Genomic DNA, 19,695 nt, shown 5'->3' on the forward strand with positions numbered 1-19,695 from the left:
GACACCGACCCTAGTGCCGCCACTGGTTCCAGGGAGCGAGAGAGACAGGGAGGGAGAGAGAGAGAGAGAGAGAGAAGGAAAGAAAGAGCGGGCGTGAAATTTAATTGTAACAGATATGATACACTAATTCACGGGCTAAAAAAAATGTTAGCTTGATCGCGGGCACGTTTATTAAAATATAAAAAATACAGGCTGTTCTGGCCATAGTAAACAATGTAAGGCCTGTGACTACTGTGAGCAAATCAACGGGCGTAGCCGGTGTGTAGGCCTACTGCTAGATCTAGATCTACAGTCTACAGGTCTAGATTCTAGATCTATTATAAACTTCCATGGGGATCATTTAAAAAATCATGCTCAATAAACCGGATGTTTTTATCTCCCTTACACGCATGCGCTGAACTTGTTTGTATTGGTAAATGGTGGTTGATAATTTGACCTGTGCATGTTTAAAGGAAAACTCCTAATCACATACAGAATTTTGTAATTAATGATTGAATTATTCTTGTAAGCTAAATATGTATACATTTAAACATAGTGATACATTTTGCATTATGAAAATACGTCATTTTCTATCTGGTTTCTGTATAAGGGAACACAATTATTTTTTAAAATTAGACTTGCCTAGATATTCTGTTTAGGTCTTAGATCTATTTAGCCTTAGCCTTAGTCCTCAATTCTCTTTTGTCTCATGAACAGCACAGCCCCTCCCCCTTTTCTGAATAGTATAATAGTACTATACATCTAGTAGCATTCATATAAATTAATATAATCTACTAGATCTATTATAATCTATACATACTAAGATAGATCTAGGACTAGAGGGTCTAGTTATATTTTAAATCTAACTAATAATCTAATTTAACTATTATTTATTTGTTATATATTTAATTATATTATAATCTAGTCACTAGTCAATCTAGTCTAAGTCTAGCAACAGCAATTGAGTAATTGAGCAAAGCTTGATTTTTTTATTACTTTAAATAAAATTAATTGTTTAAATATTTATAATAATATAATATTTATATAGATCTAGATCTAATTATAATTTGCCATCTACTAATCTACTAGATTCTAGATCTAGATTTAACTAGATCTATAATTCTATATTCTATAATACTTATATACTATACTATATAGTATACTACTATATTATATATACTTTAACTTTATATAGACATCTAGATTTCTAGATTATTTCTAGATCTACTATAATAAGTATAATTATGTATGTATCGTATTACGTATATAGACACCTAGATTAGGCTAGATCTAGAGTAGAGTTACTCTAGTGTCTAGTGACACTCTAACTCTATCTAGTCCTAGTCTCTATTCATTCTTAATAATCTAATCAATTCTAATCTCATAGTAATAATCTAGATTATAGATTTGACTTCTATGTTTTATATAGGTCTAGAATCTAGATAGTATCTAATAGATCTAGTGAATCTCGTGACTCATAACTCATAGGTGTGTTATTAGTTTTTTAGATTTAGTCTAAAGACTCCCTCTCATATCTAATAGAATCTCAGCTTGCTATAATAATTAATTTGGAATTTTCAAACTAGATCTAGATTTGTAACGACTCTAGATCTTGCTTCTTGACATGTGAGTATCACTTTATTCTAGATCTAGATCTTGTGAGATAATCTATTGAAATTTCACAGTATTTCAGCATTTCTAGTTCTATATCTATTATAGAGATCTAGTCTAGATCTAATCTTACACATCCATAAAAGGCAATACGTTTTCACTGTATTTTTTTATGCTGCAATTTATTATTATTAGGTTTGTTTAAAATTTTCTTATTTGTTGAACTGTCTAGTCTTCTCTCTTTTTTAAAAAAATCTCACAATGATGCTAATCTAAGGGCACTTGTCCTTTTTTGCACCCAGTGACTAATGTTTTAAAGCTACTAATGGTCCAGTACTGGGGGGTCAGTCATGTTTGGAATTTAGTGCTGAACCGAAAAAATAAAATTACATAAATACATCAAAAAACCTTCATGTATCTATATCTTGATCAACAAATAACTGATATTAATATAGCACAATATCTGAAGCATTAGGTGGGTTTACAGTTTGTTTATCTAGGGGTGGACATAACTGCATTGATTTCCCGGGTTCCCCACCTCAACAGTATAAACCAAAAACCAAAGAGTAATAGCATATAAAACTACTTCATAACTGAACATCGCAATAAATGTCATTCAACTGAACAGTTAGTGAATAAATAACAATTGTTCAACTCGAACAATATTTAATAACTAGTCGACCCATGGCGTAGCATACGCTGCTATTTAGCAGGGCCAGCCTTTGGCCACTGCTACCTAAGCGACCACAGTGGGCCCGAACTTTCATAGGACCCGCGCTAATTCTAGGTGTAAATTATTATATTAAACCATTAATAACTTATATGAGATTTCCAGCGGCATCCTGATTTACTAGGAGCTCCTGGAAATCTCCTAAAATTTCAAACTATATGAAAAAGTCCTGGAAATCTGAAATTATTAAAATCTTTTGAAAACTCGTACAAATCTTCTGAAATATATAAACAAAAATTGTCATTTTGGGGTGTCATTCAATATGGAAAACGCCAATCCTAAGCGTGATAAAAAAAAAATGGCATTATCCAATATCCGTAATTGTGAAATTTGGTGAAGAATTAGTTAAGGTCAACAATTCTCGTAGATAGATTGAAAATTTGGTAATTCTTCCTATTGAGCGTGATCTATGTAGGAAATAGAATTTTTATGATATACTGTATGACTTTGCAACATGCAAGGCTCGTAAAGTAATTCTGTACGTAGTAAAGAATGAATAAAATGCAAAGACAAATTTATTTTCTAATACGTACTCTTAATTTTTACTTAGAGCCTAATATCCGTATCCCTACCCAAACTGGGCCTCGCGAAATCTGTTTCACATAGAACCCCCACCCCGATCCAGCTATTTAGTGACGTGTGAATACAGAGTAGATTAATTGTTCTCCCCCCCCCCCCCCCTCCGGGGTCCTTTTTTTATGTGGGGTAACTCTAGTCCGATTTGCAGAAATAAAAGAGTGATCTTTCCATGACTTCTTGGTCACAATAGTCCGGCCCTGCTATTTAGTGACGGGGTGAATACTACTTGTTGTCCCTCCTCCTCTTTTTTTGACGTTAAAATTACGTGGGGTAACTTTTAGAAATAAAAGAGTGATCTTTTTTTTACATCTTGGTGTCCAAACTGTTGAGCCATGAAGAGAATTATATATATAGATAACCTAATTGCAAATTAACAAGATATTTCAATGTATACCAATCAATGAATCATGGTGGTTTAACATTGCATTATTAATTGTACAAATAATACACCTTCCACACGCACACTCCATCTCAGTGCCCTACAGCTTGTCAGCTTCATACAAAACAAACAATACTAGATAAAGACACAGCTCCAAGGGTAAGAAGACGATACTCTTCCCCATAGGCCCAAGCCTAACGCCGGTTAAAACGGGGAAATTGAGAACTGTAACGTAACCAACTAAAAAGGCTCTCTCCACTGCAAAGGAAATACATGAACTAAGGGTGATGTAAACACAAATATTCTTGTCAACAAAACGCGCCAAATACAAACTCTTTCTTATATATTAAAACACAACTATTAAACACAAAAAGAAAACTTCACTCGCCCACGACAAATTCAACCAGCATTCCACAAGCTTCCACAATATATACATACAGATGCCTTAAACCTTCCACAAAAATCATCTTTTTATGCTTTGATGGCAGCAAAGTCTCAAATAAATATTGAATAATCCAGAGATTTTATAATATCTCGTTCATTGTCACATTGTTCAGGCATTCTTGTATCATGGTGTTTTTTTTTTGTTTTTTGTTTTAATTCTTTCACCTGATGCAAAATTGATTGGAATAGTCAGTGCTATACAAAGGTCTATAGCCCACATATAGAACAGCAGTATTCAAACAGTGATTATAAATAAAATGTTAAGTATCAATAGAAGATGAAATAGTATAGGAACAATGTTGCAAATATGCATTATAAATCCATTGGATCAATATCTTAACCAGGTACATCAGTGAGTGCAATATTCCGATCAATTCGATTTGGTCAAATTTTGCAATTTTTATTTTTTATCTCGCAGAAATCCAAAAGACCAAAGTGACGTTGCATTTGATTTAAAACATTAAAGTTACACTCAATAATATTTTTCTTTTATATCAGTGCTTAGTGATTGTCACAGTCTCAGTTGACATTGCATGATTCAATGTTCACGTCATGTTAAGAGGTTAAAAGACACATGGAATTCCTGATGTAGAAAACAGGAAGTAGAATGAATAAAGTTGACTTTGAGTTCAGTCAAGTCAGTCAGTTAAGTCAAGTGGTATCCTTTAGACCGGGCAGTCAAGTAGTATTTTGGTCCGGAATGGACAGTAGCGACTTAGAAAAGTCGAGTAGTAATTTCAGTTAGATAGTAACTTGTGGGCAGTTGTTGCCAGTGGTCTTTTGAGACATGTAATTTTATTAGTTATTCTGCATTATTCTGTACAGTGTTACCCGCTGAGATGCGGACGTGATTTGTAATATACTCTGAAGAGTTTAACGTATTGAATATATTTGATACCGCTGTTATGCGGATAGGATTGTTTATTATTTCTTGACTTGTAGCACTAACAAGGAGTGCAGTATTATTATGTTGTAAAATAAACTATATATTTGTCTGCTGAAGCGGACTTAAGTCAGTTTGTAGTGTCTATATTTGTCATGCATTCTTCAACATTACACCATTTAACATCATTTACAGTGATTCATCTATGCCTTCATAATTGAACTGTTTTGCTTTTTTCATCATCTCAAGCTGGATTAATTTCTAATGGACCTCATTCACCAATCGTAAACAAACAACATTTAGCCATGTGATTCTCTATCTCTTCTATACAAGTTTTGTAATACTTACAGGCTATCACGTGACAGTTTTTTTTGTTGTTTTATCAATATTATCACGTGGCTAAATGTTGTTTATGATTGGTGAATGAGGTCCATTCTTTAGCCAATTCTCTGGCTGCAATTTGAGAGGATTCAAATCTTTTTTTTTTTCACTAACTCAGTTGCACTTTTTATACATTCCAATGCAATGCAATATCTGAGGATATTTATTTGAGCCATTAAATCATACCTGATGGCAAAAGTAATGTTGACATTTTCAGCCATTTCCACATTGCATCGTACACTGCTGCTGTTTGAAAAGGAACAGCTTTCACACTATTGATCCTGCATTGTCACAGTGTATCAGAAGTAGGATTTACTGTCAGATTTTTTTTACAGAGTTTTCAAGATCTGCCATTGCTGTCTTGAAGTGCTTGACAAAAGACAAATAACATTAAATTCATATCTTTATGCTTTTTTAAGCATGCTTTTGCTAAAGATAAACCAGTGCTATCATCAACAAAATCCCACAAAATATTGATTCATTTCTAGTGTATTAACAATGTTCGTAATTGCAAAACTAGTCATTTTCTCCAAGTGACCACCATCCAGAAAAATTCTTCCAGATCCCATGACACCTTTACAGTCAGTCTAGTTGCTGCATTAAAACAGAAGAGGGAACAACAGAGTTTTTTACAATCGAGACAGGTGTGAGACAGAGGTGCATCTTATCTCCTTTCCTTTTCCTCCTAGCCATCGACTACATAATGAGGAGAGCAATGAACCAGACTGTCTTTGGTATTCCATGGCATGAACAACTCCGATTGACGGACTTGGACTTTGCTGATGATGTTGCACTACTCGGGGCTACAAATAAATGCATTCAAGAAATGACAGAGAGCCTAGACAGAGAGCCTAGACAGAGAGGCACCCAAAATTGGCCTCCGCATAAACTTGGATAAGACTAAAATTATGCGATTGGGATGTAAGGCAAAGGGTGTCCCATCAGACTTGGCGAGTCAATGCTTGAAGAGCTGGACAAGTTCACGTACCTTGGCAGCATCATAACAAATGATCCTATGCCGAACTGGAAGTCGAACACTTAGTGAGGTTGTGACTGAGCGTCGCATGAGGTTTGCGGGACATGTTCTACGTCAAAATGAATTATGCACACCAAGAGTTGCGATAACAGGGAAGCCAAAACGAGGAAAGCGCAAACAGGGCGTCCTCGTATTACTTGGCGACACACCTTCATGGAGGACCTCAAAACAGTGAACACCAGGTGGGAGGAGGCTTCAGGCATTGCCAGTGAAAGATCTTTATGGAGACAGCTTGCCGCCCAATGTGCCAAACGGCGCGGGAGGACCTAAGTCTAAGTAAGACCACCATCCAACGTGCATTCCAATATAAATTTTGAACATTTTTGTTTTTATGTTGGCATCACAGATAATATTAATTATCTCATTTTGAATTTTTTGACTAGTAATGATAATGAATTTCTTGTTTGTTTTTTTTTGTATCCATCACAAACGATTTTTGAGACATGAATCCATTAAATTGTACTTTCATTACAATTGGACCAATCCCTAAAATAATTTCATTGCTTAGTTGAAACAATCGATCCACAGTGCGACCAAGTATTAAATCCCATTTTGTAAGAAACTACACAATTTTAATGTTTTTTTTTGTAAAACAATATTCTTATGGTCATTTGTTTTTGTATAAGTTTGTGTGTTTCCTTGTCTATTCTTTCCTTCCTTCAACCGATTTTCCAGCTAAATTCAATTGCTGATACCATGAATAGGATTCATGATTAGTTACAACACTGGACATGATTTTCCACTATTTGCTTCAATTGTGAGCTTTACTTTTAGGTCTGAAAACAGTAGCTAAAGCAAAATGCAGCATTTTAATGGTTCAAATAAACCAACCAACAACACTCTGAGCATTCACTATTTCTAAACTTTCTCAAACAAAATCCCACAGAGAAATGCTGCTTCTTAGAACTCTCATCTTGTGAATACTTGTTCCAGAACTATGAAACATCCTTTTATTGACTAAATAATCATGTTCTTTTATGTTAATGTTAATGGAAAATGGCCATAAGCCTGAATCTTTGCAATCGAAGTTGAAATGCTGGCTCTGGTTTGTATCACTTGAACAATGGTCCGTCACTTGAACCTGCATCTTATGTAATTGTATCCTGCAAATAATCAGATTTTTCTACCTTTTTTTTTTTTTAAAACCATCTAACTACTTTGACCACTTGTAACTGTAGGAAAGAAGATTTGTGTATCTTCTTCATTTTGAGTATCTGGAGTTGATGCCAAATGTGGCAGAGGCTGATGAGTAACAAAATTTAATAAAGCACTTATTTGTATCTTTTCTTTGTACTAAGAATGGAAATAACATTTCATTTTCATCAAAAGGAAGCAACAATGGTCTTTTAAAATAGGTGTTTAACACTGAGATTCTCAAACTTTTTTTTTACCCAGGGACCCCTTTATATAGTCGAAATTGCCCACAGACCCCAAATTGAAAAGCTACATATATAATGATACAATTTTATGTAAAAAAAACAAAAACAACTCATTTTGTTGAAGAAGTGTTTATTGAGATTATAGCTTTTGTTTAAAATAAAACCTTAAGGAATTAATGACTTTAATGAGGTTAATGAGATTTTATGAATGTATTTATGCTCGGCTCAATGTTTGTAAGTAGCAGCCGCATTACAAACAGCACACAAGAGGGAGGCATGCCATGCAAAGCAAGATGAAAAAAGATTGTTTTGAAGGAGATAACAAACCCTGTCCAGTGTAGAAGCTGGAGACATCAGAGAAAGAGCAATCTGTTTTTGATAGTATGAAAATAAATAGGGAAGATGATTAAGATGAATTGGATTATTCAAGAAGAAATTCTTGTTTGACACTGTATAGATGAGATTAATTGAAGGAACTTATTTCGTCCTTGTAGGTTGTATTTGTTCATTAACATTGAGAGCTGCTTTCTTTATTAATTCACCAAATTTACAACATTTTTTTTTCTGCCTCCATGTTTTCATTTATTTCAGTAAATCAGTATTAGTTTTTAATTTTAAAAATGTTTTCTCTATAAATTTTGCAATAAACTTTTCCCTTTAATTGACATGTAAATTTTGGATGCTCCTCAGAAATAAAGATTATTTTCACAAATTGTGTTAAAATTATGTGACATATTCAAATTTGGAGGTGTCTCTAAGCTGGCCCTGAGTACTGATTGTAACTACAGTTACAAGATGTGAAGGTGTCTTATCACACAGAGTATATACCACTGAAGATACACAATGTAGAATTTTTTTTTTTTTAAGTTTAATACCTTCAAACTCAATTCAATAAAACAAGTAATCCAACCATGAATAAAGTCACATACAATCTAAATGACTTGTATAAATAGTATAACTTGAATGACATATAATATTATTGTTAAACTAAGCACAGTGTAGATAAAGACAGACCTCTGATCAAAGAATAATGACATCTGAACAGTGATCTTGATAGCTAGCTTTGATTTGCTTTTAATTTTTCTTTAAAGACTTTTCCTGATTATTACATAATTTTTCAGCCTTCCATGTTTACCAAAAATATCTCTTCAAGGTCATCTGGAAGAATCTGGTCAACTATATGTGACTTAAGCCTGGTCATAATCACTTTTAAGCATTCTATACTTTTAGCCCACTTGACTAATTGACTTGTGCATTGAAGTGTGGCTTATGTCCTAAGCCCAAACCTCCTAATGACAGGAGGGGATGACTAGCCGACTTGTGTGTTGAAGTGTGGCAGTTATTTTGTCCTTCCTCCTGATGGCTGTAAGAGATGGTATGCAGTGTTCAAACTCAGGACCATCAAGATGATAGTCCCTTTAATTATTCCAATGGAAAATAAGTTAAAGTTAAATGGTTTTTGTTCTTCTTGATACTTGACTTAATTTAATCCCTCCCAGTGGAGCAACAGACTCTTCTCTGGGCAACTCCCCTCAGTTGGATTCATGTCCATCCTGCCATCTTTACTTCTTAGTCTACTGATCTCCTCCATGTTTGCTTTGGTCTCCCAGTCTTTCTCTTTCTCTGTGGGTTCCAGTCTAGAGCCTGTCTTGCAATGTTGTCTGCTGTTCTTCCCATTTTCTGCCCAATCCAGCCCCATTTGCATCATTTGATTTTTGTTCTTTTTGGTTTTTGCTGAGCTGTTGAGATTTAAACCCTAATTCTGCTATCATACAATGAAATACTTTTTGTTTTCCAGATTCAAGCTGACTAAAAATGAGTTTATCTGAATTAATGGAACTAAGTCAACATTTGCAGCAGGAACATTTGTTTGTTTCTACTGAGCGTGAGCAGTTGCAACGTTTATATCACAGTGTAACACTCTTGTCCGAAAAGTTATTTCATAATGCATGGATTGCAAGACAACAGAAAATTAATCTACAGCAATATTTTGATCAAGGCACAAATGCGAGTGAAAGTGGGGAGGTAATGAATAACTTACAAAATATAGTGTTTTTTTTTTTCTGTTACATATATTCAATGAGATATTTGAAGACTTCTTAAACAATTTAGAATATTATATTTTATTGGTCAATTAAAATCCATTTTTTTCAATCTGAAATATTTTTCTTTTCTTTATTCAGATTTATGGAACAAATAATCAGCTAGAAGCTACAAACTTTGTTGACTCTTATAAAATATTTAGCTATCATGATACAAAATATGGAGAATTGTTCAAGTTTCTATATGAAAATCCATCAATGTTGGCATCTTTAATATGTGAAGCAGATAGACAGAGTGGTCAAAATATAGCCAGAATTATTAGTTTGATGATGACATCAATTTATGGAAATTGCATCCTTCAGGAAGATGAAACTGTTGTTTTACAACTTTTGAAAACCCTTCTAGTAAATCAGATTGCTAACAGTGATAATCCCCGCAGATTGATACGCCGCCAAAATACACCATTTTCGCTTATATATAAGTACCTTACAGAAAATTTATTTTCTGCTAGGCTTTTTCTCACAGCTGCCCTTTATGACCCCATTATGAGACTACTTATGGAAGATGAATGGTTTTTTGACATTGATCCTGATAAAGCATTTGTGAGATTTCCTCCCTCTGAAAAGTTAAGGAGATTTGGGGAGGTTGGTACAGAAGAGCATATGCAGAAGCAAGCTCAATATCGAACTTATATTGTAGACAAATTGGTGTTTTTGTCTTTAAGATTCATTAACAGTATCAAGTCCAACATTCATTGTTTTCCACCTTGTCTGGGATGGTTAGTGTCACAGGTAAGTTATTTGTCATAATGATTAATAATAGTAATATTTGTTTTATGTATGCATTTAAATAATAATTTTTCTTGTTTTGTTTTTTTTAAATTTTATTTTATTTCTAAATAAATCTTTTTTATTAATAGGTTTATCGGATTTTAACAGAAAGAGGGCAAGTTAGTATGCAGGAAGTCAGAGCCAGTTGTGCTGACCTGGTTTTTGCCTTGTTTATTTGTCCTGCCATCTGTGACCCAGAACCTCATGGTATTACATCAGATGTCCCTATAAGTCATATAGCCAGACATAACTTAATGCAGGTTTGTTTGTGTCCTAAAAAAAAAGATAAAAGTAGTGGATGTGTTCCTTAAGAATGTAATTAGTATTTTTATTTTTCTTCTAAATATAGTCTCTTTAAGTATTAATGTATCAATATTTTTTTTTATTGTAGTGCACTTGTTATAAAGAATTTAATGTTGAGGCTTGGGGATGGTATCATCATTATTAAATCTCATTGGAGTGATGGATTGATAGGCTTAAATTTTCCTTTCAAAGCCCTGAATAGAAGTCATGTGGTAGATACACATTAGACCAGAGTTAGGCAAATTATGACCAGTAGGTCACATGCGGCCGCTGGAGCGCTTTATGCGGCCGATGTAACCTACAAATATTATTAAATATAAATTATTCAAACTTCTGATTCTTATGATGAAGAGGTTAAAGAAACATTTACTATAGATTCTAAAAAGTTTTAAGTAAACGAAGATTATTCAAGTTGGCAATATGTGTAAACATTCAGTCAAAGACACAAACTCAGCCCAGAATTTATTCAATGTTATAAAGAGATAGTGAGTGTATCAATCAATGATGCCCGTTCATTGACTGAGAAAAACATTAGTTTGTTATTAAAATTATAGAACAATATCCCAACCATATACTCTACATGGGACAGTTTATGCAAAGCTGTATGGAATATCAAACACAATTGACCCAATTATCTTAGTGATCAAATTTATCAGAGCTACGGGTCTTAACCACAGGCAGTTCTGAGAAGTAGCCTACTTGAAGATTTGGAAACAAAGCATTCTGATGTTCGGTACCACAGTAGTAGCCACTGACTGAGCATGGGTAGGGTATTGAGAAGAATTTGGAATCTCAAGGAAGAAATTGTTATGTTCCTTGAAGGACAATGACTGTGACTTTCTTACAAATATTTGTAATGAAGAATGGAAGCCATATGTGATGTTTTGGCGCAGCCGTTTTGGTGCATGGTACGTTTTGGCATGAGATATTCTGACTATAATTTAAGAAACACGCAGCTTTTATAATAAGGTTTATTTCACTAAACTATATTATTGTATGTATAGTATGAATTCGGAGGCGCGGTGGCTGAGCGGTAAAGGGCTTGACTTCTGAACCGAAGGTCCCAGGTCAAATCCCGGGAAGACTGGGATTTTCATTTCAGGATCTTTGGGCGCCTCTGAGTCCACCCAGCTCTAAATGGGTACCTGACATTAGTTGGGGAAAAGTAAAAGCGGTTGGTCATTGTGCTGGTTACATGACACCCTCGTTAACCATAGGCCACAGAAACAGATGACCTTTACATCTTCTGCCCTATAGACCACAAGGTCTGAAAGGGGAACTTTTTTTTTTTTATAGTATGAATTCAACCCCCACCCACCTAATTGTTTTTTTTTGATAAAGGTTTTGATTATTTTATAAATATATAATAAGTCAGATTCCTGCCTGAAACCATGTTGACTAGGAATTGTGCTCGCCAGGGAGGCTTAGATGGTTCAATAATCTCATCCTTTATCAGTTGTTGAATTCCCTTCTCTATAAACTTTCTATCTGGAATTGAGTATCTGCGAGACTTTGTAGTCACTTGGGTACAGTTTGGGTGACAGATTAGGCCCTCGCTGGCTGGAGAGTACTCAGGCACAAAGATTGTTTCTGACCATCTAAAGGAATAAACAGACTTTGGTGCAAACTTATAAAATCAAGTCTGAGAATCATGTTGGAGCACAAATTGTCTAGTAGAGAGAGTTGAACTCTGGTACAGTTCATTTTTGAGTCGCATGTTTGCTTAGATATTTCCTTGTGTGATTACAGATAGAAGGGTGGAAGCCATAAAGATTCTGTTGACTGAGGAACATATCAACAATTTGTGCTTCTTAGCTATGTGTGTCGAAATATAGCTTTCACAGCTCCCACTGTCAACTAGGGCTCTCAATTGCACATTGTTGATGAAAATGGGAATCGTAGATTTGTTTAAACTCAAAGGCTGTACAGTAGTGATAGCCAAAACTGTTGAAAATTTCGATTTGCATACTCTTTGAAAATGACCTTTTTTTGAAGCACTGATCGCATGTCGCTTCCCTTGTAGGGCATTGAGAACGATGATGCTTAACCCTGCCCCAAAAGTAGCACTTGCTAGCCAAAGCATTTACTTCATGTGTGAGTGATGTTGTGCTACTTGGGGCTACAAATAAATGCATTCAAGAAATGACGGAGAGCCTAGATAGAGAGGCACCCTAAATTGGCCTCCGCATAAACTTGGATAAGACTAAAATTATGCAAGTGGGATATAAGGCAAAGGGTTCCCCTGTCAGACTTGGCGAGTCAAAGCTTGAAGAGCTGGACAAGTTTATGTACCTTGGCAGCATCATAACAAATGATGGGGATGCCTACCATGATGTAGCATGCCGAATAGGAAAGGCAGGGAGCATTTTCCAAAGGCTACAGCCTATTTGGACTAGCCAAGCCATTGGACTCGAGACAAAAATACACCTTCTCAACACAATTGTCATCCCAACTGCAACATATGCATGTGAGACATGGAAGTCATCTGTCAAAATTGAGAAAGACTAAATGTGGCTCAACAAAAATGGCTGAGGCGGATTTTGGGAGTCAGTTACACAGATCGGGTCTCAAACAAGGAAATCCTATGCCGAACTGGGAGTCGAACACCTAGTGAGGTTGTGACATAGCGTCACATGAGGACCTAAGTCTAAGTGAGTGAATTGCTTGTATTCTGAGGAATTGTTAAATTTGGTGAGGGTTTGGCCAAAGAATTGTAGTTGCCGCGCAATGAGTTGCCGGCTGTGATGGTTCATATTGTTACGAATCTCCCTATCCAGGCTCGCTGCAAATGGCACCAAACGACACCACCAACTTAAAGAACTTGACAACTCTGGGCTTCAAAATAACGTAATAGTTTAATGTCAATAAATAACAGCCAACACTGTACAATTGGCAGCACGTAACACAAGACTGTACAAATATCTCTCCGCTGTATCAACTCTTGCACTGGTCTCTCTCTGTCTCGTCTCGGACTTGTACTGAGCCGTTGTAACGAACTGTAGATTGGGAAGTTGTGACTGACTCGTCTCTGATACCTTCGCTCTTTATATAGGGTCCCTGCTGGCCTTCTAGAACCGAAGAGAACGTCGCTCGACCATTCTGGGTGGTCAGATGACTACAATTCTTGTGACGCTCCTGAGCTGTGTTCACGACGCCGATCCTTCCCGAACCGTCATGTTGAAACTCTTCTCGGCTGACCGTCGTAACTCGTCACGCTCGACCGCTCATCTAGCGCTGGCCTGGGGCGATTGGCATTGGCTGACTCACACACACTACCCCCATCTGTGCCACCACCAGGTTTATAACAATATAGTAATGAGTGCTGATAAGCAAGCATGTTCTAGTAAACGAGTCTCCTTAAAGGCATCCATTAAACTCAAAACAATCTTTTCAAGTAGGCGTTTTCTAATGCTGTTGGCCACTAATAAAGGAATCTCTAATAGCCTCTTCTCTATGTTGTTCAGCAGTCACCACTTTGAAATTGCAATCTTTGGATAGAATTCTTAATTTCTTCATGTAGGCGTCTATGGTTTGACCATGATCTTGTTTGCAAATAGCCAACATGTGATTAGCAAACACCTCATTCTTTAGTTGTATGTAGATGTTGTTTAGAGTCTGGATTGCTTCATCGAATGTCTCTTTATTAAGTACCATTTGGTATACAGCAGGTGAGATGTAGTTTATCAGTAGTTTCCTAGTATCAAGATTATACTACAGATACAAAGTTTTAAAAAGTTTCATACCAGTGCTGCCACTTTTCTGCTGCTTGTAGTGATGTGGGTTCAACATCGAACTTCTCTGGCCAAAATATCCTATCCATTTTAAAATTCTCACAGCTTCACAGTTTTGATTCAGTGTATTAAATTGTTATGAACATAATAATACGGTAGTTGAAAACCATGTCCTCTTAGAATGGCTTTTACACACACCTCTCTAACATTTCATGAACACATTCTTGTGGATGAGTTACAAGCACATGTAAACATAAGAACGATACAGTATATAATTTTCATAACACATGCTTACCTCTTCCCCCAAAATTATATGTGAGTTCTGCCAAGTGCATTAGATTACATCCAATGATTTCTATTTCCAAAAGTCAATTTTACTAGTTATTGAAAATAGTGAAATGTCAGTAAAAGCTTAGAAACTTTTAAAAGTTTTAAACGATTGATTTTAATGGATAAAATTATTTTAGGCAAGGGTGATTAGGGTGACAGATTTTCTCTTTGCTCAGATAAAGGTGAACAACTGAAGACAAGACCTCACTGAGCATAGTTGAAATATATAGCTGGATATACCATAATTTAATGAAAGTATATTTTTTTGTGTAAACAAAAAATTGCATCAATTTTTTACTCTATTATACTTTCAATTGGTTTCTGTTTGTAAATTAGCATAATTACTTAAACAAATATTTTTTAAAATAAAAATTTTTCACTTAATACTAAGACTAAGACTGCTTTATTGATCCTTACGGAAATTTGTTGTGATTACAAGGACTCTTTTCTCATATAAAGACAACACAACAGAAAAATACACATAAATACAACAGACAACATAAAGAGTTCATTCAGCGACTACACACAGGTATCTTGGTGCATTTCATGTTCCCTGATCAATGAGTGGCGGTGATAGAGTCTGACCGAGTGAGGTACGAACGAGTTTTTGTGCCGCTCCATTCTTGTTTTGATTGACAGCAGTCGCCCACTTCGCGACGACCTGGCGTAGCTCTGATGTTGTGGGTGGCCGTTGTCTTCCAAGATTTTTTTTATTTTTCTTAGGCACTTTTGTTCAAAAAGTTCTTTTAAATGTGGTAATGTTGTGAGTGTAATTTTTGATGCTTTTTTAATGATGTTTTCTAGACGTCGCAACAGTTTAGATGAGGTGTTGCCTTGCCAACAAGTTATTCTGTATGTTAGCAGATTTTGTATAGTCGCGCCGTAAAATGTCTCAAGGATTTTCTTGCTTAGTTTAAAGCTATTGAGTTTGTATAGAAAAAAACAAACATGCACAAGCCAACATATGTGAAACACAAAAACGTATATACATGCAACAAAGAATATATCATTATTCACAAGCATAGTGTAAACTATGGATGGCTGCTTGGTCTTGTGGTATTGTCTCGTGATATGTGGTCTCGAAAGTCCCGGGTTCAAATCTTTCCCACCACAATCCCCTGCCATCCTGTGGGAGGCTTATTTGGATGTAATCATTAATTTAAAAAGTAGGAAAGATAAGATTTCTACATGGGACAATGATATTAATATGCTTCCACCACTCCCGCAAGCTATACATGAGATGTGCACAGGATGACAGTCATCAGTTTTCTCTCCTTTTTTTGTTGTTGCAGGTACTAGAAATTAAATAAATCATTTTCGTTTCCACTTAAAATTACATCAGGTTTTTCTAGCCTTGTTTTCTTTTGACTTGGGCAATAATGAAACCCACACTCACGTTATAATGTGATTTAACAATTAATACAAAACAAAATTAAAGACCAAACTAATGGATAAAAAATATTTCTTGAACTAAATTATAATCAAATAGCAGCTGAAATTGAAGCTGTTTTTTTTTAAGTTTTGTTCTTATAAATTATTGACATTTTCTTAAAATATTTTATCTTTTCTTTATTTCATTGTGGTAGATGGCTCAAATTATTCAGGTTTTAGCTATTTCTCAGTGGGAGGAAATTGATCCAAAATTGAGGGATCTTTATGGTAGATATGACAAGGTAAGTATTAATCTACTAAATCTCTTTAGTTGGAAGTAGAAAATATGTCAATGGTACAATTGAAGTTCCATTTCAATTTTATTTCTGTCTGTCATCTAAATTATGTGATGTTTAATTAAACATCAATGTCTTTTAAATCTCATTTTCATAATCAAGCTAATTATTGAAGATGAAATCTTATGTTCATCCTTGAATGTTAAATACAATAGGCTATGACTGCTCTCATCAAGAATTATAAGAATTCATTTTAAAATGAAGGTCAATCAGAATTTACTTACTTTTGTTTCGAATGGTGTGGCTGATATATTATTACTATTAGGTAAACTTTTTTTTTATTTCAAGTATTGTCCTGTAATATAAATTAACTTCATCATACTTTATATCAGGAAATTGATTGCTGATTAGTTGCTTTTTAGTAGGAAGATCTTTTAAGTAGCATGCTTTTTTTAGTGCATGTTTTAATTTTAGGTGCCTTAATAATTCTTTAAAATTGTTCATGTTTTATTAATTAGTGCATTTTTTTTCTGTGCATTAATTTTTTTTAGTGCATTAATAAATGCTTTATTTATTAACAGGGATGCATGTCTTCTGTATTAGACATGTTCTTAGAAGGACCATGGGAAGATTTAACAGATCATTTATCTTCAGCTAGACATGTTCAAGGTGCATTCCTTACACGATCTGCTGTCTTGCTTCAATCAGGAGACATCAGGTTTTTGGTAAATAATCATTTTGATATATATATATATAATAATATATATATATATATAGAGAGAGAGAGATACTTATCTTCCATGTTAGTGGGGTAGCTGTGAAGTTCTACAATCATATCATACATTAAAGTAAATAGTTTTGAATCGATACTGACTATCAGTAAGTTTGAACTTATATTACTTATCTCATTATCTCCCAGTCTCATCAGGGCATTTTATGAGAATGTTCATGAAGAAGAAATTGATAGGGAAACAGCACTGTGAGCTACAATTTAGATAATAACCCCCATTCCTTTCATGGGGTTCTTCCAGTATACCATTCTGATTATAAGCCCTTCCTTGGTAGTGGTGGTGCAGTGTAGGAATATGAAAAGCTCTCCTGATTACCTAGTCTTTGTTCTAATCAAAGTTACAGAAACTTGGGGGGGGGGGGGGGTCAAGGATTGAAATCTCCACAACAGATGTTTTTAGATTCAAACTGATAGAATTCTTAAGATAGATGTTTTAATGGAACAATCTCTCATTCGTAGCCATTGGAAGAAAACCTTTGCATCATTCAAGGTGCTTTGCCTTTACTCTTTACTTGACCATATAGATAGGATCACTTGATAGTATCTTTTTTGTCTGCTTACCTCTGAACATTTCTTATTCTTCCTTGTCTTCCTTTCTTTCTTGCTACTTTTTAGTGCATACAAAAACATCGAATTTTGACATTAGGAAATTCTGATAGAATTAGAAATTAGGCAGATAATCTTTTGACTTCTAGTACAGATCACCAGATAGAGTGTTTTTTGCTGTTCAGAAACATGTTATTGAAGACACAGTTTATGCTGTATATTCTTTTCTTACACATTACACACACACTCCAAAACATATAGAATTATTACCTTTTACTATTATTTAAGTTGAGATTTAATCTTTCTACCTGACTGTCTGAAGCAATATTGAAGCAGTACCATTGATAAAATCAAAGTGATGCAGTGCAAAAAAATATTTGACTAAATAAATGATTATATTGATTGTAGTAGTAGTCAAGATAAATATATTATATTGCAAGATCCATGTTCATCTTTTGCTTTTGAAAATATTATAATAATGCTCTATTTAGATTGGTATTTTAAGAAGTACCCTATGTCACTTGGATGAAAAGATGCCTTGTAAAAAACTTTTGGAACAATTATTATCATCATTGCCTGCTGACATGCCTCCATCAGCAGCAGATAATTTGTCACTGCCTGGTGGTTCAGGTGTCATCACACCTAGTCTAACAGATTCTCCTGGAACACCAACAACTGACAGAAAAATGTTTTCTAAAACTAAAGGTATACATATTAAGAGGATGTAATTTTTATTTTTTTTATTTATTATTTAATTTACGTGTGTATTTGTCGAAAAACAAGACACCAATGTTCATGTTCTAAACCTTTTTTTTTTTTGCATTCTCATAAATTATTGTCTGACATTCTGGTCTTGTATTGCTTTTCTAATTCTCATATCTCTTAAAAAAATAATTATCATCTTAAATCCTTAAATTTTGCTAGGAGTTTTATTAAATTTAACCTGAACTTTAAATACGTTTTTCCCAGTGAATATTTTTCTAAATAATGTAACTCTTTGACTTCATAGTAATGCTCCCTGCGTTGATTTGGTTTGGTCATAGTGTCTGGAAAAGTTGTTTCTTTGAAAGTTTTTTTTTCTACCATATATGTTTTGAAAACTTTATCTTAAATAGTTTCCCTTTGCTAAACATGCAGATTTTCCTTCTTTCAATGTTTTTTTTACAGAGAAATATGTTTTTAAAGTGGGGTCTTAAAAAAGGCTTTTCTTTAGATTGATAGTAGTGACATGGGAAAATGAATTCTAGACAATCATTGTATTTTTTTTTTTAATGTGTGATATAGAAAGTTTTGTGAAAATATTTTAAAATATCGAAAAAATTGTTTATTAATTCAGATAATAATATATTTCCTAGTGCTAGAGCTGTTGACCTGTCCACAGTTGTTCATGTTTTCAATGGTACACAGATAATAAGTTCAAGATTTCAATTTTATGTGTTTTGAATGTGTTATAAATATATAAAATGAAATGCAAGGAGCTCCTCCACAGCCTGAACATAGGTCAATGTTACGTGCTCAGCATAGCGTGAATGTGAAATGGTGCGAATGTGTGTTGAAAGGGTTAGAGAGAGAGAGAGGAATCCAAGATGGAATCATGTAAACTATGTTATTATTGATATATTATTAATGGTCTCTCAAGATTAAAGTATTCATCATCTACTCTAGATATGAGTCAGCTCATAAGTCAACTTTGACTATATCATTAGAATACCTGAGATGAACTCCTATTGAAAAATCAGAGCAGGAAGGACTAGTCCTCCCGTAGTGCTCTGGCAAGAAACTTAGCCGTCTGGCGTAGTGCCTCATAGCTACCATACAAGTCGAGTGACTGCACAGGCAAGTCCCCCCTTAGCTCGCGGAGCTGGGGACACTCGTACAAGACATGCGACACTGTTTCGACGCTCTCTCCACAGTGACGGCATCGGGAGTCAAAGTTAGTGCGGAACTGGGCAAAGTATGCCCCAATAGGACAATGTTCCGTCCTGCACTGCGCAACTATTGACTGCTCTGACCTCCTCAGTCGCCACCATGGATCGTCGCGATCTGGGTGACGC

General features: G+C 34.8%; 1 protein-coding gene across 5 annotated transcripts in view; it reads left to right on the forward strand.

Moving 5' to 3' along the window:
• The first annotated feature begins 353 nt into the window (after positions 1-353).
• Positions 354-19,695, forward strand: part of LOC106066980 (GTPase-activating protein and VPS9 domain-containing protein 1-like) — a 46,363-nt gene continuing 27,021 nt past the window's right edge. Inside the window, exons 1-8 of one of the 5 annotated variants that reach the window (XM_056040477.1) lie at positions 696-730; positions 1,566-1,605; positions 9,200-9,426; positions 9,585-10,235; positions 10,364-10,534; positions 16,225-16,311; positions 16,887-17,030; positions 18,133-18,346. In XM_056040477.1, coding sequence (XP_055896452.1) covers positions 9,217-9,426; positions 9,585-10,235; positions 10,364-10,534; positions 16,225-16,311; positions 16,887-17,030; positions 18,133-18,346 — 1,477 coding nt within the window. In that variant the 5' untranslated portion in view covers positions 696-730; positions 1,566-1,605; positions 9,200-9,216. Of the gene's footprint in view, positions 505-695; positions 731-804; positions 823-1,565; positions 1,606-9,199; positions 9,427-9,584; positions 10,236-10,363; positions 10,535-16,224; positions 16,312-16,886; positions 17,031-18,132; positions 18,347-19,695 lie in introns of those variants that run through there. The other 4 variants (XM_056040478.1, XM_056040479.1, XM_056040476.1 and 1 more) reach the window with 4 other exon arrangements.

This window comes from Biomphalaria glabrata, chromosome 9 (assembly GCF_947242115.1).
Source record: "Biomphalaria glabrata chromosome 9, xgBioGlab47.1, whole genome shotgun sequence".
NCBI lineage: Eukaryota > Metazoa > Mollusca > Gastropoda > Planorbidae > Biomphalaria > Biomphalaria glabrata.